The sequence below is a fragment of the Engraulis encrasicolus genome, chromosome 12 (assembly GCF_034702125.1).
Source record: "Engraulis encrasicolus isolate BLACKSEA-1 chromosome 12, IST_EnEncr_1.0, whole genome shotgun sequence".
In the NCBI taxonomy this organism is placed as follows: domain Eukaryota; kingdom Metazoa; phylum Chordata; class Actinopteri; order Clupeiformes; family Engraulidae; genus Engraulis; species Engraulis encrasicolus.
In genome coordinates, this window is record NC_085868.1 from 32,358,586 (window position 1) to 32,381,085 (window position 22,500).

Here is a 22,500-nt window from a genome sequence, read left to right on the forward strand (position 1 = left end):
CAACGTGGTGCCCGCATGCGCCAGGTAGCCCTCCAGGAGCTTCTGAGGTGCCCACCAAGGATGCTATTAAACAGTGACGACTACCAGATTTTAGTCACAGTTAATGTTTTTCTTAGTTTAAATATGAGATTATTTCTTTCTAACCTATAAGCAAATTATCATTCAATCATGGTGTGATTTGGGAATTATGTCAAGACATCAGTCGAGGATTTTGAACAAACAAGTAGCTCTCGAGTAGCCCTTGGTAGCACTCGAGTAGCCCTCAGTAGCCCTCAGACCCGGAAAGGTTGGGGACCCCTGGTCTACTCCATATAGATACGATGGGAAGTGAATACAATGAGTGTTTGTGAAATTTGCCTTTGAGTATTACATGTACATGCGTGCAAGCACAATGAGTTCGGCCCGCGACTTTGTCCCAGATTTGGTTTTGGCCCACTGTGGATTTGAGTTTGACAGCCCTGCATTATGTGTAATGGATGGAGAGACTGAGGCCGTGGGAAGTCCTTCTGTTCCACAGTTGCCTTGTAGTCTATACCAGGGCTGGACTGGCCAAATGGCATAGCGGGCATTTTCCAGTGGGCCCCACACCCCTGTGGGCCCCTATTTTCAGAAATGTAAAAAAAAATATATATATATATTTTTTTTTTTTTTATTATTACATTTCATTTCTGAAAATAGGGGCCCACTAGGGTGGAGGACCCACCAGTGAGTCATTTCTGCGCCACTAATTATGAGGAGGCCCCTTTAAGCTAAAAGTGCCCGGGCCCTATTTCTCCCCCAGACCAACCCTGGTCTATACTGACCAGCTGAACTCACTCTATTGAGTGAGTGAGTGTATGTGTTGGCTTGGGAATTCATCTCTGATCATGAGTGTTTGTCTTTGTGCAGTGTGTGTGCGTGTGTTTCTGTATCTTTGCAGGTGTGTCCCTGCTGAGGCTTGCATGTGTGTGTATCTGTCCTTGCACTGAAATGTGTGAGCGGGGACTGAGTGTGTGTGCATGGATGTGGGATGTAGACTAATTACACTCTCGGACAAACAGGCTCTTGACTGGCAGGTCGCGGAGGCGTGCAACGCTTAGCTGCCACCGGCTAAAAGGCCAACACAGTTCCGTTTAGCCCTTAAGAGATTTAAAGGTTCAGATCAAAAAGGAAAAAAAGCCACTGCCAGCCTTCCGCATACTGTACTCAGCAGAGTTGTGGAATCGAGTCATGTGACTTGGACTCGAGTCTGACTCGAGTTGTCAATTTGATGAGTTCTGTGGGTTTCATAAATGTCAGACAGGCACTTTTGATCCGATGAGTTTTCTGCAGATTATTTTTATTACCGCTCCAAATTGAGGTCTACATCACTCTCACTTGTCCCCCTCTACCAGGCCTAGCTCTTCAGGTAGGATCATTCCCCTTTATAGGCAAAACACCCAACCCCAGGCTTAGCTGTGGCCCAGCCAGGGCAGAGCTTTCACATATGCTAATCAGCCCAATCACACCTCAGCTGAGTCAGTCTCCTCTCTGTCCTGGTTCATGGCTATTTTACATTAATCTAACAAGCCAAAAGTGGAGTGACATACAATATACACATACATCTATATTCCTACATATACATGTACATACTAGAATGGGCACTCGGTAGAGCGCAAACCTTCGCCTACGCCACTTATTTTTTTCTGGCCATCTTCAGAGTCAGGGCTGTACGTTAAGCTTTTTCACTAGGAGCACAGGTGCTCCTAACTGAAAAAATTTAGGAGCACGGGGGGCGGGGGGGGGGGGGGGGAGTTGTATGTAAAATACTGTGCTTATTGCACCATTGCTTGTTTCTTCATCTTCATGCACAATGGCCTAGGCTATATGTCACATGTTTTTTTCCAACACTGGGGTATGGGGTCACCTGGAATTCCAATGGGCTCCCCTGAAATGTCTAGGTGTGAAATTTAAAAAAAATACCAATAAATATCACTAATTAACAATCCATAGCTATTGTAGTCTTATACTGTCAGAAATATCCATTGTTTTTCTTTTTTTAATAGCCAGCAAGTTTGCTCAGTCATGGTTTTGGTTGTGAAAAAAATGGGGTCCCCAAAAGTTCAGGATAAAATGGTCCCAGTGCAAAACGTGTTGGGAACCACTGCTATATGCCATAAATCACAGTTCCCATTACTATTACTATTATTAGGCCTATTATTATTATTATTGTTATTATTATTATTAGGCTATAACTTCGTGATTAAAAACATGTAAATCACAAGCTTACTGAACAAGATTGACTAAATCTTAAACATAGCCTACAACACGTTAATCTAACGGGCTTTATTATAGCCTAGTTTTTGTTTCCTCAAACGCATGGGTTGGAACGGTGTGAAATGAAACTGGGAGCAGAAAAAATTTCTCACTGTGTTGGCTGCTCTTTTTAATAGCCTACAGCACCGGTAGCTAGGGCCTACTGGACCAACTAGACTTTAAATTTGGGCGCACTGCACACTACTTGTGAATGCTCCTTGGACTATATTTTGACTTGATTACTTTGATTGCGATTGCATTTTTTTGCGAAGTCATTGCGATGACAGCGGTTTGGGAAACGCCATATCAGCTCAAACAACACCGTCTTTTAAACCACATGAGCTAGCAAACCGAGTGTCTATTTCACTATCGGATTCAAGAGGTTTCCTGTTAGCAATGCAAACTCCCGCATTTGAACGTTTTAAACAGCAGTCCATTTCGAAAAGCTGTATAAGTGTTGGCACAGAACATCCGACTGAGAGATGAGGCATGCGCGCCTTGTAACTGTTGCCACCAGGGATCTGTGCGAAGCGATTCTGGGGTTTTTTCTGAGCTACGGGAGCAGAGATGGCTCAATCTTAGCCAACACAGAATTCAAGCAACATTGACCGTCTTTTTTGAAGTGCGTTCCCAATGGAGTTTGATGCTGTCTATCAGATAGGCTGTGGAAAAAATGAGCAGCTCTCACAATCACGTACTCGAACTCAGGAGCAAAATGCGAATTAAAGGGTTGAAATGCATACTCGTACAGGTGCGCCCGTTTTATTTTTCTTTCTCGCACAGTTAAAATTTTAGGCTCAATATGCGACCAATTGGTCTTAATGTACAGCCCTGAGAGTGTGGGGCATAACATTCTCCAAATGTTGGTGTTAGTTTCATTTAAATCTGACCGGAATATCGTAATATTACATTTTTGGCCCAGTCTTGACCTCTTATGTAATTCCGCATGCACACGTTGTTCTGGCATATAGTGCTTGGCAAAGAAAAACGTTTTTGACCTTTTCGTGACCTTGACCTTTGACCCAATCACTCCCAAAAAGTAATCGATTGTTCCTTGGGTCATGACCAATCATCCCAGTAAATTGCATAAAAATCGGCTGAATTTACGTTTTTGACCTTTTCGTGACCTTGACCTTTGACCCAATCACTCCCAAAAAGTAATCGATTGTTCCTTGGGTCATGACCAATCATCCCACTAAATTCCATAAAAATCGGCTTAATGTACGTTTTTGACCTTTTCGTGACCTTGACCTTGACCTTTGACCTTGGACCCAATCACTCCCAAAAAGTAATCGATTGTTCCTTGGGTCATGACCAATCATCCCACTAAATTTCATAAAAATCGGCTCAATTTGCGTTTTTGAACTTTTCGTGACCTTGACCTTTGACCTTTGACCCAATCACTCCCAAAAACTAATTGCTTGTTCCTTGGGTCATGACCAATCATCCCACTAAATTTGATAAAAATTGGCTCAGTTCTGTCTGAGTTATACGAAGTACAAACAAACATTTTGACCTTGACCTTTGACCTTTGACCCAATCACTCCCAAAAACTAATCGATTGTTCCTTGGGTCATGACCAATCATCCCACCAAATTTCATAAAAATCGGCTCAGTTCTGACTGAGTTATACGAAGTACAAACAAACAAACAAACAAACATATTCACAAATAAATAATAAATAAATAAATACACAGCGGCCAAAACATAACCTTCTGGCGAAGGTAATAATAAGAATCTACATAAGAATCATATAAGAATCAAAAATGTAACCACACTTCCGACTCGACTTGACCAAATGTCTAAAGATTTGTGACTTGACTTGGACTCGACTTGAACATCAAAAGACTCAACTTGGACGTGAACTTGAATCTCATGACTTGCAAAGACTTGCCCCATGATAACTTCCCTTAGAAATATCCAGTTAAAGAAAGTGAAACATTTTTCAGCCTACAGTTGATTTCGAGCAGACAGCATGAACTGCCAGCAGCACTCAGTCAAAATGCAGTGTTCGTTGAGCACCGTGGGATCGAATACAATCTAGAAGATGTAAAATTGACTTTCAAAGTGTTCAATCAACACTGCATATTACATAACTGTGTACTGTATTGAAGTGCCCTTGAAGTGCCCACTACATCTAAATGAACTCTTCATCCAGTAAGCCAATGTTCCAGACAGACGGTCCAGACAAAATACAAATTTTACTGTATATTGTATTTAATATTGGCTCGTTAATCTTTGTCTTGGAGTCAGGTGACATATTTTTTCTGGCCTTTTGTCTAGATTTATTTGACAGAGTATACAAAAAAACATGTCTGCGTTAATTTTTAACTATGCACCTCATACATGTTAGATAGCCAAGAGAAAAAGAATCTATTTTTTTTCTGCAGAGTTCAGTTGTTTGAAAGCCCAGTACGAATGCTTTAAATTTTTTACTACTTCAAGTAGTCTTTCTGCAAAACCACTAAAAGCCCGTCTTCAAAATGGAGCAATATGTTGTTTTTACACTACTCTGTCCTCTTAATATTTGTCAGGAAATAACAGAAATGCATCTGATGAGTGCACAGTGTGGTGGGCATAAGGGCCTTGTGGCACTTTAGAAGGTCTGTTGATTCCATTCGAGAGCTGAAAATAGCTGACTTTTGGTTGCACAATGATAGAAAAGCACTCACAATCCTATGCACTTTTAGTGCTGAAAGGACCCAGGATGGTACCTCGGACGGTCATGGGCTCTTCTGAGAGTTTGGAGAAAACACCAAGTGGCCCTTGCGTTATACTTTGCATTGACTTTCCGTAAAATGAAAAACTAGCCATTTCCATCCACTTAGTCATGCTCAGTTTATCTCTCTCTCTCTCTCTCTCTCTCTCTCTCTCTCTCTCTCTCTCTCTCTCTCTGCTGCCCATTCCATCCCCTTCCCCACACATGAACTTGCATGTCCTCTTACTCACATACACACATTTACTATGTATTCTCCGGTCTCATGCACACTGAAACACACACACACACACACACACACACGCACACACACACACACACACACACACACACACACACACACACACACACACACACACACACACACACACACACACAGAGACACACACACACACACACACACACACACACACACACACACACACATTCTATCTTCTCTTCCACTCTGCATCTGTCCCAGCTTCTTTTCTCTCTTTTATTGCATTCGTTCAGCTTCTAAGAATAAGGCTGTCGCAATATGCTGTCCTCCATGTTTAAGCCACTTCCGTGACCTCTGTAGAAGATTGGCTGAGTTCACAGGGAGGAAGGGATGGAGGGAGGAAAGGAGGAAAGGAGGGAGGGAGCTGGTGAGATGGAGGGATGAGCAAGAGCTGATGAAATTCCCCCCTTGTACAGTACTTTAGTCATGTTGCTGTAGGCTCCATCGTCGACTGAGGCGTATCCTATACTGCGCTATTTGCAAGGCCGCTGACCACTTTGGCTGGGCCCGGGACAAAGTCATCTGAAATGGGCCCCCTACTCAATAAACACACTGTAATGAGGACCCAGGTATTCTCTCTCCCTGGGCCCGGGGCAGTGGTCCCCTTTGCCCCTCCTGCATGTCAGCTTCCCTAACTGCACAATTTGGCATGCATGCAGTACTTGCACCAAGGCCCTGCATTTCCTCTGTGATTTTCAAAACATGCCCAATCTGTATATTTACCAGACAAACTCAGCACAATTTTTTCCCCCATCGTGACCCACAGACGGTCATCCAATGGAGGGGTGTCTTACAAAGTTCAGTCCTGCAGCATGTACAAATTTTGCGTTCCAGATAAAATGGGGTTCACAGACCCGAAAAGTTGACAGGGGGGCCTTGCGGCAAAGGGATCAGTTGTCCCCGGGCCCGGGAAGAGGTGGGCCCAGAATTGGGTCCACATTACATTGTATAAGTATGGATTAGGGGAACTGTTCAGATGGCTGTCCCGGGCCCTGCAAAAGCTGCCAGCGGCCCTGATCACAGTTGGTAGAATGACTTAACTTTTTTTTCCCCCTACAGTTTTACCTCAACTGGAGATGATTTGCTGGATTTATGCACAGTTGGATTCACAGTCGAATTTGTTCATCAGTATATATCTGGTTAGAGTGAGTGGGGGTGTATAATTTATTACTCAATAGGCAGCATGTTTTAGAATAGTTATTTTTTTAATGGTGCTGCTAGAAATTCTACAAGCTCTGTTACAGTATGTGCTGTGCGACGTCGGCAGTTTATCATCCGTTCAGCAGGGTGATGTATAATACCTCTTCTTCTATGTTACTGAGTCTGGAAAAGCTTAAGGGCCTTGTCTCTACTCAGTGCACTGGGTGTTAAGAAATGTATAACCAATGTCTGAGGGTCTACTACATGAGGCCTTTCCCTGCAAAAGTAGGTTTACGAGTCCCCCGAGGAATGGCTGATGTTTCAGCGTCTTTTGAAAATAAATTTAATTCAGACCTACCTAAATGAGCTTTTGTCGGACAAAATGTTTCTGCATTTGCTCAACAACAACAACAAAAAAAAGGCAATATTTGTGTCTGACCCTGTAAAGTGTGCGCGCTGTAAAGTGCTTACACCACAGAAAGATCAAGTAGGCTTTAAAGTGCTCCCTGGACAGGCCTAATGGATCCCGAATTTTGCAGCTGCTGTTGTTTTGTTCCCTGGTTAAATGTGCAAATTGCCCAGAGAACATTTTGTTTGACGTACAGGAAGAGATGATCGCGGAAAGCACGGTCAGGCTCAGGCGCTGTGTCCATCATCAGTGTGCTGACAACATACAGTGCTGCGAATCAGAGGGGGGGAGGAAGGGAAGGGAGAGGGGAAAAAATGAGCTACGTTAACACTGTTGCAATGCTCCATATCTTTGTACCTGCGTTTCACAGCCTATGTTTTTTCTCCGCTTCGTGATTTCACCACCTTTTCAGTAACACCAGTGGTCGAGTTGTAAAATCAAGCCAGGGGGGATGGTCAGAGATGTATTCTGATTATTGGGGGTTTGGGGATTTCTTCCCCATGAACATTTTGAAAATGTTGTTAAAAGTACAATTTTAACGCAATATGTGAATGTATAGCCTATGAATGAATATAGATCAATGGTTTTAGAGGGGGATGATTTTTGACCATTTCCATTGAGGGGGGATGATTTTTGACCATTTTCATTGAGGGGGGATGATTTTTGTCAATTTTCATTGTAGGGGGGATGGTAATGTATCCCCCCTCATCCCCTCACAACTCGAGCCCTGAGTAACACCCAATTAGCACAGGAGGCCTGTGTTGGGTATTGACGCAAACCCCTACGTACAGGCTGCCTGTTATCACATCCCAATTAAAGACAGGAACAACCCACCTACAGTGCCGTTCTGTAACACAACGCTCCCTGTTTCATCAACGGTGATTGAACTGTGATAACAGTGTTCCACGTAGCTCTCGAGGAAAAAACGCACTCACAAAAACACAAACAATGTGTGAGCTCATCAAAGTGTTTCTACAGTAGTCTTCCTTGATAGTGCCTCGCTCCGCCTCGCTCCTACACCTTGCACTGTTCTGTTCTGTTTCTATTTCCTTGCTACTTCTTTGTTTGAGTGTCTTTGTTTTTCTTTTCCATGACTTCTGTCTCCTTATTGCCACAGCCAGCCATGAGCAGAAATAACCCTTTTAGGTTTTACTCCTAAATGAAAAAAAGAAACTTTTCAGAGGTCAGGCTGCAGGTTGATTCTCCGAGGTTAGTCTGAAGAAGGTCTACAGGAAGGGTAATTGGCTTCCACACTCTCATTCGCTTTCTTCTGACCCAGAACAAAGACTTTGTGAAAGAACGCTGGGTGGGTTTCATTCCCTCCCCCCATGCGCAATCAGCGAAGGCTTAGCCAATGTTAGCCGAGGGCGGATCCCCCCGGCCAGATGAAATCTTTTGAGTGTCACTGACCCAACCACAGCCACATGTCTCAAGCAACCCCCAAAGACTATCATCCCTTTGGAGTTCCACAGGATTTTAGATTTTGATCTCCCCCCACCCATAAAGTCAAATAAGAAAAGGAAAAAAAACACTGACTGAGATGAGACAACAGATGCGTGTGTAATTCCTTGTGTGCACACACAGACTTTTATTCCTTGTATTTTTTTGTCAGGCCTTCAAAGAACGTTGTGACAGTTGGTGTAGGGGCTTCTTACACATTTCCATTAGAAGGAATGAGGATAATTTTTAAGCTTCTTCTGTCATTTGCTGGGAGTTTTGTGTACTATTAAGAGAGTCATTTAGTTATTTAGAAAGCCGGGGAGACATCAAATTGCCATTAAGTCTAATGCCATGCCATTTTAAAAAGAGATTAAATAGTAATTTAAAGGCAACACATTTATGCACATCCAAGCACATATGCACATTATCCAGAAGCAGTTACGCAACATTTACTGATGGTTTGCACTTTTTACCCACTGCATTATATGTATATGTACTGTAACACGTTTCACACTTTGAGACATAACATGGATTGTCTACTTGAAGTCGTCATGGTTGAGTGTGACTCAAACCGTTGTGGCAGCCAGGAAGCTAAGCAAGACAAATACTACACAATCTAAGAAAGCTTAGGTCGTTGGAAATTTAGATTTTTGTGCCCTGCTGTAACTAGGGAGTAAGGTTTCAAGAACAAACAGACATTGGAGGAGAAATACAAGATTTGTGGTTATCCGCAAAAGATGAATCTATTGGTATTGGTGGTCCAGTGGTATAGCTTGATTCTTGTGGGATACAGCATTAAGGGAGCCTGGTGTATTCTGGTTCATCAAAAAGAAGTGAACAGTTTGAGAAAACATGTTTTCGCTGAACTGCAGAGTTCAGTTGTGTTGATTGCTAAAACACAGATGGTTGCAAATTGCTGAAATGAATCATAATCTATACAGTACTGCAATTGTTCACTCGTGCATAGGCCTACATATTATTGTACACTAGGCCTACATTTGAACTTTGGGTATGAAATCATTTCAGATGGCTCCAGAGTTAAATTCTACAATGACTATTATTAGATAACGCTTCAGAAATGTCTTTGTGCGTTAATTAAACAAGTGTGTTTATAGCTGTGAAGAGGGGCATAAAAATGGACTCAGTAGGTCAGTGCAACAGGTCAAGAGAGCATAACCTACTGAAAATGTGTTCATTCTTTTTCTTGCCAACTTTGCTCACCTGCTTTTGTAGTGGCGTGCACGGAATATTTTGGGGTCAGGTGCTTAAGGTGGGGGGTGGGGGCATGTAGAAGTTCCATCTACCTTACTATGCTATACAGGCTATATTGGGAATTATCATCACATGCTTTCCATCTTGAAGCATCCGTAGATTATCATGTCAACATGGACCAGTACATTGTGACAAAACAAACTTTTGTTCAGTAGAGCAAAGGAGCAGGTGCTTTAGCACCACCTCCTCCCTATCTGTGCATGCCTATGCTCTCTTGAACAGTAAGCAAGCAGGTAGAGGTCAAAAGGAGATCAGGAATTGAGATGTGAATGTTTGTGAGTGACAGCAGAGGAATGAAGTCAAGAGCGGTGAGCTGAGTGATGTCATCATAGAAGGGCAAGATGGATAGACAGCTGCTATGCCTGTGAAGCCAGCTATGCTACGAGATAAGGCAATGTTTCCCAAACTTTTTTCTTGCTCAGACCCCCTTTTGGACTTTTCTGTGAACCTCGCCCCACTTACTGTACCATATTCCAAATGACAAACATTTTTTACCCTTCATTATTGTTGAAATTTAACATGAAAATCACAAGATGAGTGATTTGAATTATTAACCATACAAGTGACTATTATCATTGCTAGGAATTCTAGTTACTATATTATATGAAAGCATATAGGTTTCATGCCAATAGTCCCTTCCCTTTGCAACCCCCCTGCAGTACCTCCACAGCCTCCCAATAGGGGTCCTGACCCCCCCGTTTGGGAACCACAGAGATAAGGTGCCAGCCAGCCAGACAGATGGCAGATTTGCCAGCTTCAGAGCGCACATCTATTTCAGGTAAAGGTAGAGAGAGGAGACTTATACTGAAATGTTTTCAGTATATGATAAATGTCAGAATGATATGTATCTAAATGTAAGCACAGTAAGGTGCCTGACTCACTCATGTTGTGAAGAATCATCAAATTGCCCCAGCTTCAAAACACATGCATGTACAGTAGTGGTTTCCCAGAGCAGCCCAAGGGATGTGCTTGACAGTATTTCGTATTAGTCAGATTGGTTCTGGAGTGGTTTCCATGGCAGCATAACATTCCATTGTCATTCTAAATGGAAGGGCCGCTGTCCTGCTATGCCGAGATGATGGAGAACAATAAAGGGAAAAGTGAGATGGCAACAGAACGTGCCCAAATGCAATTTCGGCTGATCTAAACTAGCGTGTTGAGAAAGTAATTCAACTCGTACAGACATATATTGAAAGTGGAAAAAGATAATGGTAGATATGATTCACAGTAAGTGTTATATAAATCATATTCCCCCCCATAAAGACATTATCCATCCAGTCATCCATTCCTCAATAAAGGCATTATCCATGTGTGTGCGTCTGGGGCTTGCTTCCCCTTGCGTTGCAGAAAATGAAATTGGTCGGGGGATATTGCTGTTTGTGTGAGGCTGGATTCTTCCTTCCGTCATAAAGTGGCCTCTCTGAGGACAAGGATCTCAGCACAGGGATGAGGAACAAAGGCAGGGGGTGAGATACGTACAGTACAGTCAGTTCTGTTGCCTTGTGGCCGGTGGCACCAGGCAGCTAAGCCTACTGTACTTGTAAGGTGGTTGGTGGAGGCAAGAATGTCAAGGGAAAAAAAGAGGAAGAATGGATGGTGCAATGAATTCAAGTTATGAAGTTATTATATGCTTCTCTGACTAAAACTGTTCGAGGACAAGCATTTGGAGTGGCACTTAAGAAAGCCAGGGTTCATACTAGTCAGGGATGTTGTTGTGAGGAAACGACAGATGAGAGACTTTAGATAAAGAAAAAAGCTAAAAGAATTAAAAATATTGAAAGAGAAACATGTGTCAAGTTCAACCGTGTCCTTGCAGGAGCTGTTATAATTGTTGAAATAATAAATACTGTCCACAGACCTACAGAATGTTACGTGCAAACCCTTCAAAAAAGGCCTGTTCTGTACTGTAATACCAGAGATATTCTATAGAGATATGCCAACATAATAGGTTTCTATGGGCACCTAACGCGACCAGGTTCCGGTCTGCCTAAAGGGGCGTGTCATAATGCTCCTACAATGAATAGAACAGTCCTTAGGTCTGCCTAGGTCTGCCTAAGGGGGGCCACAATAGAACCAGGAAACAATGGGCCAATGGAACCTCTCTCTCTACTCTCTCTGGTAATACTGTGCAAATGGTGGATATTTTAAATGACTAGAAATATGATGTGTGTGATAAATGTTGTTTTGGTAAAGCTTACATTAGGAGGAGTTCCATTTTATTAGTTCATTCAAAACGTTTTGAAATGTCATGATTTTGGCATGAAAACCTAGTTCAGGTTAACTATTTATTATGAAATGATGATCCTTGAAGTGTAAAAAATACTTCCCCAAGTGATTACACTAAAAGATGCCTTTTGTAGCGTGTGCCGAATGCCAGTGTCCCAAAGGCATTCAGTACTCACTGCAATTTTTATAATTTGTGATAAAAAATCATGAGCATTTTAAATGCAACCGGCATTTTTTGGCCCACCCTGCATGCCTATCTATAATTGAGTGCGTTGTGTTCTTGGCGACTCTTCAGTTCCTAATGTAGGATATGAATGTTCTCTAAGAACATCTTTTTTTAATTATACTTTTCTTTTTTCAGTGAGTATTCTAGTCATGGGTGCTTTTTTTTGCCATGCCATGTAATTGTACAGCAGGCACAATGAAAGTGACTTAATAAACTGGGATTAGAACATTTTATATTTTTATTTTTATAACTGCAGCAACTTTAATATGACAATACTGTAACAGTGCTTCTTTTCATTTGAATTTGAATGGCTTTTTTTAAATCTTAATACTTCTATATTGGGACATTTTTGATTTTCGAAGTGCAATAGGGTTCAGAAATTACTTGAGATCATTTATAACTAGGCTATTATAACAGAATGCACTAGTGATAAGACAAATGTATAGTCTACTTGTCTATAGCATTTGTAACTTGTGATGATCAAATGACCAACGTTAATAATAATAATGATCATGTCTTAATCTGTTACTTACCGCTCTCTGTTATGTTATACTGTAGCAATGTTGTTATGATGCATTTGAGGCTTTTCAGCAAAGACGGGCCCATCTGCACAAAGAGACTATGTTAATACCTGTGGTGTTTCCCTCATGTATGAATCTTCAATGCTCATGATATCTGCTGGTCCTGGCTCTTTAACAGATCACTGTTAGGACCATCTAGTGGAATCACTGCATAAAAGACTACAAAGTACATTTAATTAAAAGCTGCTATGTTTTGCCCTGTATGGCCATTCAACGCTCACGTTATCTGCTGCTCGGGTGGCAGCCATGGTGTAATTCTTAAGGAGTTGGACTGTGCATCACAGGTTTGCAGGTTCAATCCCCACCCGTTCCAGTCACTAACTCCCTCCATGGCTGAAGTGTCATTGAGCAAGGCACCTATACCCACATTGCTCCAGGGACTGTAACCAATACCCTGTAGTAATGTCATGTAATTTAATGGAATATAATCTAATGTAATGCTCTTTCTCTTTAACAGATTACTGTGAGGACCCGCTGGTGGACTCACTGCCTCCAGCCTCCTTCGACAGCTCTTCAAGACTCTCCACCAACCACCTGCCGGCCTTCGCTAAGCTAAAAAACAAAGACGGTATGTTCACTCATTTTAACATTCATTTCCTCTGGTTGTGGTTTTGTCAACTTACTATTTTCAGGTGTGTTGGTGTGTGTGTGCATGTGCGTGTGTGCGTGCGTGTGTGTGTGTGTGTGTGTGTGTGTGTGTGTGTGTGTGTGTGTGTGTGTGTGTGTGTGTGTGTGTGTGTGCGCGTGCGTCCGTGTGTGTGTGTGTGTGAGAGAGAGAGAGTGAGTGAGAGATTGAGCGAGCAAGCAGGCGAGCGAGCGAGCGTCTGTGTTGTCTGTTTTTCAATCACGATTTTCGGATCGAAGGTCAGTGTTTTAAAGCAGAAAAAAGTAATGACGATTAATTCTTCTTGCGAGTTAGGCAGAAGCCTGTTACGCCGTTCTCAGGCCCAGGATTGTGTGGGGCCGCTATGACAGCCTAATTTCTGTAATGTTTTATGGATGAACAGGAAGTGGATCAGAGGAGTAATCGGGGTCAAGTCGGGGCGCCTTAAAGCAATGCATTTGATGTTGTTTTTACTTAAAAGGCTGCCTGTTCAGGCCAAGATTAGTTGTTTCCAGCCAAATGTCCCCTAGCCAAGACTTGGCTACCGTAGTCATGCCATGGGCACTGACCTGGCACAAGCTGACTTTGACAGTCCATGTGGGTGGCTGAGAAAATCTTTTTGCCCTGTATTCAGTCATTCACCCATAACCTAAAATGATTGAGATGATTTGTGTACTTTTGCTTGCTTGCTTGCTTGCTGCTTTGAGATATGCAAGCATAAGGGCCAAAACATACCAAGGCGGAACGGAACCGGCACGGGACGAACGCGGTCTTTCTGCTTAGTTTCGACCGGCGTGTTTTTCTCTGCCTTTCACACTGACAGCGTCGGCGTGCGCGGCCAGTCCTGTTCAAAACCCTCCCCACAGCTAAAGCTAGCATGCTACTTTGCCATTCATTTGAATGAGACACCGCCGGTCGCCGGCGTGAAAAATACGCTCGAGTTCTATTTTCCAAATGCAGCGCAGCTGACGCCCGACTACCGCCCGTTGGTGTGTAAGGACAGATACCGGTAGGTTTCAATGTATTTTCACCGACGCCGGTAAAAAACGCGGCCGGTCCGCGATGCTTTACCGCCTTGGTGTGTAAGACCCCTAAGAAATGAGAAGAGTAGTTGATCTGGGGGCCGATTTATCAAGCATTTTAGGCACAGATCTGTGCGTAAAGCATGTGTACAATCATTCCTGAGCAAAGTGTAGGAGTTATGAACATGTACTTAAACGTAGAAATGTGCCTAAATCTACGAATATCTCAGACCATGCGTGCGAGTGGAATAAACATGAAATTGCAAATAATTTTGACCTCGCCGTATACAGTTTGCTTTGAATCGCAATGGAGTATGACTGTGTGCTACTTGACACTGCTTACGTCCATGTGTGTTTCCTTATTTTATTATGTAGCACCTCCACTTCTGCTGCGGAATTGTTTCTATTTCTGCGCTTCCCGCCAGCGCTTCATGTGACGAGTCAATCTGCATTTTTCCAAACAGGGTGGTGCTTTCAAATTAACATATTTAAATGGATTTTTATATCATATATGGTTACTTAGAGGTGTTTGGGAGGGATGTAAATTATCCCGATTGCGCATGTGCACAGTGATTTGGAAGGTGTGGGATTTATCATTGCAGAGGTGTGCGTAGGAGCAGTCAACGCACGTTTGATAAATCCCGATTTTTCTGTTCTTGTGAACATTCTATATTTCACTCGTAGGAGACAATTTAGAAGGAATTCTATGAACTGATGATAAATGAGGCCCCAGGTACTCCAGTGTGTGAATTTACATTCATACTGAAAGCAGCCCTTCCAAAAATATGATTTACTGTACATAGAATGCTGAAACTGAATGGGAATGGTTTACCCACATGCACTGTATTTTGTGTATTGTAGGCAGAGGTGTATCATTTCACCAGGTTAGGCTGGCAACCAACTTAGGCCCCCAAACCACTAGATGCAAACTACTGTAGTCGTGATTTGTTTCGAATGTTTATTCCTTTGAATTTTTGGCTTGGGGCCCCAACTGACCCCAGAATCGCACAAGGCTCACAAGAAGCAAGAAGATTTTTGCTCAGGGCAGGCAAACTCCCCAAACCGTCCTTGAAGCCCATTTCTGCTTCTGTTTCTTCTAGCCAGCTTACTGCCCTTACTCACAACAAGTCAAAATGTATTTTCTGTTTTGCTGGCAAAAAAAATCTACACATCTCCTCTTCCCTCCCTGGAGTGCAGATGATATTTAATCTTGGCATTTGGGCTTTTTTTTTCTTCCTTCTTACTTCCCACACTCTTTTCATCCGGTAAAACACAAACACACACACGCACACACACACACACACACACACACACACACACACACACACACACACACACACACACACACACACACACACACACACACACACACACACACACACACACGGTTTACTCCCCAAAGATCACACAAGTTTTTCTGGGGCCTGTCCTCTGGGTTCTTTTTTCGGTACCCTGAGCGCCGCGACATGGGTCACAATTCATTTAATCCCTTTTCTCAGACAGTACCACAGCGGCTACAGGGGTTTTCCTCTGATGTTTAGTCTGTGTGTGTGTCGTATGGGTAAAGTACGCTGTGGGCCACATGCCCACATCCACACTTGCCAAGTTCCTGCGAGTGTGAATTTGGAGACTACGGAGAGGCAATGCCCCCATAAGGATTAGCAGCAGCAGCTAAGGCCTCCTGCCCAGAGACGGATGTTCCCCCTCTGGAGGGTACATGAGCAGGAGGACTATGGGGCCATGTAATCCTTAAAGGTGATCAAGCATAGTAAAAAAGAGAAAGTTGCGGGTAAATATGACTATAGCGTCATTTTACACTGACTTTTGACTCCACATAGTAATTTGACTATTCATTAAATACACTATCTGGGTTTACTGCCGTTCCCTTTCTGGAGGGCACATGCGCAGGAGGACTATGTAATCCCTAAAGGTGAGCAAGGGGCAGATGCAATGTATTGTTCTAACCAAATTGTATTCACTGTGTGCACCAAAAGAAATCCCCTCACACCCTCAACAAAGAAGGAGGTGCTATAAATCATATAGGCCTATATTTATATTTATTTGTATTATAGAAATAAAAAAGTGTAGTCAGTGTGTGTGTGTGCACTAGAAAAACAACTAAGCCACACTAAACCAAATGTTGTTTTACTGTAACATGATCTGTTACCCTTAAAGGTTAAAGATGCAGAATACAATGAATACAGAATACAGTGTCTTTTGTTCTTAGCTAAATTGTACCACCATGCACTGACAAAATATATTTTTCTTCACAATCTGTTACCCTTGAGAAAATGCAATGCATTTTTTAACAAAATTGTTTTCACTATATGCGCCACCATGCAACACAGCACAAATTCAAAGAAACAAAACTAAACCACAAGTTGTTTTTCCCCAGTATTATCATCGTGATCCACCAAAACAAATGCTATCCAAAAATGAAACTAAACCACAAGTTTTCACAATACGTTAGCATTGCAAGTGATCAAGAGGAAAATAATCATCAAGCAATGTTTTTGTGACAATATTACAGAAAATTCACCACCATTCACCACAAAAACAAATTCACGCTCCACCCCCACCCCTGAAAAAAAAACAGACCAAAAAAAAAAAAACGGAAAAAAAAACAAACGCTGGACTAGGCCTACATGTTTCCTCATCCAGATCTTTTACCCTTAAAGATGACCAAGAGGAAAATTCTACCATATAGGCCTATATATTTGTTGTCAAAATAAAATTGTATTTGCCTTATGAACTATGACGCGCTATGAACCACTAAAGTAATTGCACAAAAAAGAAACCACATGTTGTTTCCACATAAAAATCTGTTACCCATGCGACAAAGAGGAAGTTGTGTGTCCATCTAAACCACCATGTACCACATAACACAACACAAATGCACTAAAAGAAACAGAACCACATATTGTTTAACCTCACAATCTGTTACGTTTGAGGAAGATGCTATATATTGCATTCTTCTTTCTATTTACTGTGTGTACCAATCGACTGACAAAAATATGTCATAAAAAAAAACACACTTGCCTAGTTTTTACTTCTTTGAGGACCGTATGCGATGCTGATAGGAAGTGAGTGGGAGAGGGAGATGGGGGAGGATATGGAAATGACCTTGGCCCACAATCGAACCCAAGTCCCCCCGGCGTAACAGTACAGTGTTAGAGCCGAGGCCAAGACCGCTTGCCATGTAGTTTTACTGTAAGATGTCCAGTGCTTCAGAAATACCTTGCACTAGTATTCTGGTCAACTTAAGAAGGGACTGGGTTTCAAAAACACACTTTATTCTACCTAGCCCATTTATTTATCTGCCCTTCAGGAGGGACAGTTTGTTTGTAGGGACATCAAAATAGAATGTTTGCTCCAATTCCAGGGTAGCTCAATGGTTTTCCATATGAGAGAGAGAGAGAGAGAGAGAGAGAGAGAGAGAGAGAGAGAGAGAGAGAGAGAGAGAGAGAGAGAGAGAGAGAGAGAGAGAGAGAGAGAGAGAGAGAGAGAGATACCTCTGAGCACTTCAGAGGACTCAGTTTGGACTGAAACATGATCCCCTAGAGCATGCACGAGAGGAAATAAAAAAAGAAACATTCTCTTTTCTTTCTTTTTATAAGCAGAAAATATACAAACTATAACTCAAGTGGAAGGTGGTGGTGAGCGTTTTTACAGTATTCGAAAGGCACAGGAATGTAACCTTTATTTAAGCCTCAACTGCTATTAAATTACATGAGCAATTAAACATTTTCATAGGTCATGAAGACCAGTATATTTCAGCCAGCTAATTGTCTATTTAAAACATGGAGTTTACAGTATTTAATGTGATATGAGCACAGCTTTTATGTGCAATATTCTCTGTCTGATTTCTCCCCCAGTTCATCATACAATTGTCATAACAATGAAATCTACGTTAGACTTGGATTTTTTTCGCACACCTCAGCTGGCAGGTGCGTCAGAGATGGCCCATGGGTCACTCAGCAGACAACTTGAAAAAACTCCTGCACACTGACCATTTCGCTGTTTGATGAAGGGTCTTGTACCAAAACGTTGTTCATTAAAGCAAAAACAGCTAAATGGTCAGTGTGCGGGAGTTTTTTCAAGTCATAACAATGAAATCTGAAACAGGTAATCTTAATAGGGTTGCCACATTTCAGTGGTAAAAAAACGGGACACATTGACATGCGAGCGCAAAATATTAATGATATGTGTTTATTTCAATGGGTGATATGAAGACGTGAATTATAAAAAAACGGGACAGTTATTCAATTTACCTGGACAGACCATGAAACCGGGACAACCCAGGAAAAACCTGGACATGTGGCAACACTAAATCTGAGTAACCAGTAGACTTCATTTGTCTTATGATGAGCTACCTCATTAGAAACTATGGACTAACTCAGTGTTTCTTAACCTTTTTTCTTGAAGCACCCCCTAAACTCTGCCCAAGACAAGCCGTGCACCCCCAAACCAAACGTCTATACGTGTATATGTACAAAAAAACTAAAAAAAAAGTTTTAAGTGAATAATTACAATAATTCTTGTTTTAGACATTAATCAATTCTTTAATGACTTAACATTAGGTCCAAAACATGTTTTAATTTGTTCTTGATTGGGCCTACTTATGAGGTTTAGAATCAGAATTTCTAAACACAAACAAAATTCCGTGCATCCCCTGAAATCTCTGGCGCACCTCTAGGGGGTGCCCGCACCCCAAGTTAAGAACCACTGGACTAACTGATGCAGCCCTGCAAATGCACCAGAGGAGACCAAAGCTACACAGATTCGCTGGTAATGTGTTCATATAGCGAGAGCACGAGTGATAAAATAGACAGAGTATGACAGTTTAAATGCAAGTATTATTAAGCACAAGCATCATAGCTAATTAGCATAACCTTTGCAGTTGCATGTTTGCAGTATTGGAAGTTCAACTACAAACCGTCTCTGAAGTCGCTCAAGTCTCCTCTTGTTGCCCACATCGCTTTTGTTGCTTCTGTCATCAGTTCCTCCATACAAAGATAATTACTTCCGGCGCCGGTGTCTCTCTAGTCACTTTTGGTGAATTCGTTCCATAACATGTAGTCCTACGTATCATAGTGGTGCACTTTCACCATGAATTTACTTTATACTTTTACTTTTAACACCTCTGTGTGGCAAAAAATATAATAGTGGTTACAACAGGCTAATAGTGATAATGCAAAGTGTTACCAGTGTGGTTTTCTAAGGAGGCCTACCAAGGTGCAGGGGAGTGAGTGTACTTGTGCGTTGGCATGACATAATGTACATGAGCACTCATTACGCACCAGTGCATAATACACACAAACACGGCTCATTTTAAAGTTAATGCATAATACATTGCAGAAGAAGATCCAAGTAGCCTTGTTCTGTGAAGTGGTGTGGTGTATCAAAGGAAAAGGAAGCACAGAAGTGTGCTAATGACTGGGGAAGCAGCAAGGCGGAAGAAAAGAGTAAAACGGAAATTTAGATACATTTTTTATTTTATGATAGAATATTGTACATGCGCGCCACACAATGTCAGTTGTAGGCTTATACTTGTATACACAGTCAAAGAAATGCAGTGTTAATTCAACGCTTAGAGTCTCTGGGATCAAACACAGTACAGAAGATGTTACATCTACTCGCTAAGTGTTAAATCAACTCTGCACGGTTTTTTTTACTGTGCGTATAAAGTACAGCGCACGCAAATACTGATATGTGAGTATTATGGATATTTCTGCTTCTGATGAGTTCTGCTGCTACTACTACTATTCCATCCCATTATTCTAATTTTAACACATTTTAATTGAATTGATCTTTCCAGAATAGTCTGCAGTCCACATTTGGCGCATACTGATCATATGCATGCTCACATTCCTAATAATTATACATCTGCACATGCTGGCCAATCCTTTGATCCTACGTTGTACACTATTGCACTGTCTGAGGACACTGTGATACAGTATGGGCCAAACCATCAATGTTATGTACTATATGGGACATGAAGCATGTAGATAAGCAGAACCTGACAAATGTCATATACATAGAATGCTGAAATTGCATGGAAATGGATTACCCACATGTATTTTGTGTGTTGTCTAGGCAGAGGCACATCTTGTCACCAGGGGCTGGCCAAACCTTTGATCTCACCCGCCCCTGCAGTGTCTATAAAAGGCTCGCATCCAGTTACCAAGGAAAGGACTCACCAGAATCAGGGAGCTCTCATTACTCATTGCTGTGCATTTTTCAATCGCTCACTAACATTTTTCACAACTGTGGTGTTTTTTTTTTAATTGCTCGTAAAAATCACAAAACAGGTTCTCACTTGCAAAATGAAGTATGGTTTACAAAGCTCATTCACTTGTCTTAAATCGTGAAACCCTTTGGTTACCATTAAAGTTGCATTGTGTGTACCGATTTGCAAAACGTCAACTGGTTCATTGGCAATTGTGTCAAAGCTGAGAGTAAGTATTTAAAATATATAACTTTTGCGGTTGTTGTGAAAGTACAGTATGGGTGTTAAGGTATAGACATAGGGTTAGGGGTGGGCGACATGATCGTGAATCGTGACATTGAGTAAAAGATTGTCTCGAATCTGCCAAAGTGGAGAAATCGTATAGATCGTCTTGCAGTGAGCATGTTTATTATCAGTATCAGAGTGACGTTTTCTCACTTGTGTAGTTGTCTTCACTTCATTCTTTACATTATTGTATTCCAATTGTACACTTTATGAGAGTATCATCAGTGTGTTAACATTTTTATTGACTGCAAATTACAAATTGCAAGTATATGAAAGTTGTTTTTTGTTGTTTTTATTTTTTGGATGGAAGATCGTGATAAAAAATCGAAATCGAGATTTCATGTTAAAAAATCGTGATACAACATTTTTGCCATATCGCCCAACCCTACATAGGGTCATGTACCGTATGTAACTTTATTGTCCATAAACAGCTACAGAAAAAAATGAAATAAAATGCACCCTGTAGATAGATAGTAGGTCCAGTTTTTTGCGTGTGGCCTTTTTGAGAAGCAGAAAAAGTATAGACACCCTTAGGCCAAGAAAAAACAAACAAAAACACCCTCAGTATTCATGTTCAGAGGTCCCACCTATAATCCAGGCTTCAGACTGTTTGCGGTAGACACGCAGCCTTGACCCAGCAGGTGGACCATGTCTATTTGAACCTGTCCTGAGGCGATGCGGGACATGGAACCCACCTTCCATTCAGTACATTCCATCTTGCACTGTCTCTTGCTAAAATAAACACACACAAATAATACATTTCAGAAAGCATCTTTTGGTTCGTTTGCTCTAGCCACATAGCCCTGACCCAGCAGGTGGGCCTTTTCCTTAGGCAATGCCCTCTCAGCCAAGGTCACTCACATGCCCTCACCCTCACCTTAGTATGTGACTGAGCTCCAGACCCAGCTCTTGACTCCTTCTAAAATAAACGAAAATAGCCAAAGTATAAAACAAAAGTAATACATTTCAAAAAGCACTCCACCCTCTCTTTTTTTCGTTCTTTTGCTTTAGCCACACAACCTTGATTCAGCAGGTGGGCCGCACCTAGCTCAACCTATCCTGGGGCAATGCAATGCAACCTTATTGCCCTCTCAACCAGGGTCACTCACCTGGGGTGAATTTCTCAAAGCCAAAGTTGCTTACTACATTAGCTACTTTGTTGTTTTCAATGCATTTTCCCATTGGCAACTACCGAAGTTGCTAACAGGCTAACAACTTCTCTTTTGAGAAACTCACCCCTGATCTGTAGCCCACCTTCTGCTGAGCAAGTTCCGGACCCAGCTCTTGACTCTTTCTAAAATAAACGAAAATAGGCAAAGTAAAAAACAAAAGTCATACATTTCAAAAAGCATCCCACCTTCTTTTTTTAGTTCTATGGCCTTAGCTACACAACCTTGATTCAGCAGGTGGGCCGTATCTAGCTCAACCTATCCTGAGGCAATGCGATAGAACCTTACTAGCCCCTCAGCCTGGGTCACGCACCTGACCTGTAGCCCACCTTCTGCTGAGCAAGCTCCGGACTCAACTCTTGACTCTTCTTGCTAAAATAAATGAAAATAGGCTAAATATAAAATAAATGTACTACATCTCAAAAAGCATCCCACCCTCTTTTCCGTTTGTTTGCAGTAGCCACACAGCAGGTTGGTCCTAGGGCTGAGGTTGGGTCCTGACGCTGTGAAAGCCCAACTGGGAAACTTTAACTCCCATTGTCATTGTGACACAGCACTCCACTGCACACAAGTGAACACTGCACACAACGGAATTGCATGTATGCCTCACCCGTGCAAGGGGGCATCCCCCAAACTGTTTGCCTAATG

The 22,500-nt window shown here is 42.0% G+C and overlaps 1 protein-coding gene across 1 annotated transcript in view; it reads left to right on the forward strand.

Moving 5' to 3' along the window:
* Positions 1-22,500, forward strand: part of cntnap5l (contactin associated protein family member 5 like) — a 168,223-nt gene that overhangs the window by 20,506 nt on the left and 125,217 nt on the right. The window contains exon 2 of the mRNA XM_063211883.1: positions 13,001-13,111. Coding sequence (XP_063067953.1) covers positions 13,001-13,111 — 111 coding nt within the window. The remainder of the gene's footprint in view (positions 1-13,000; positions 13,112-22,500) is intronic.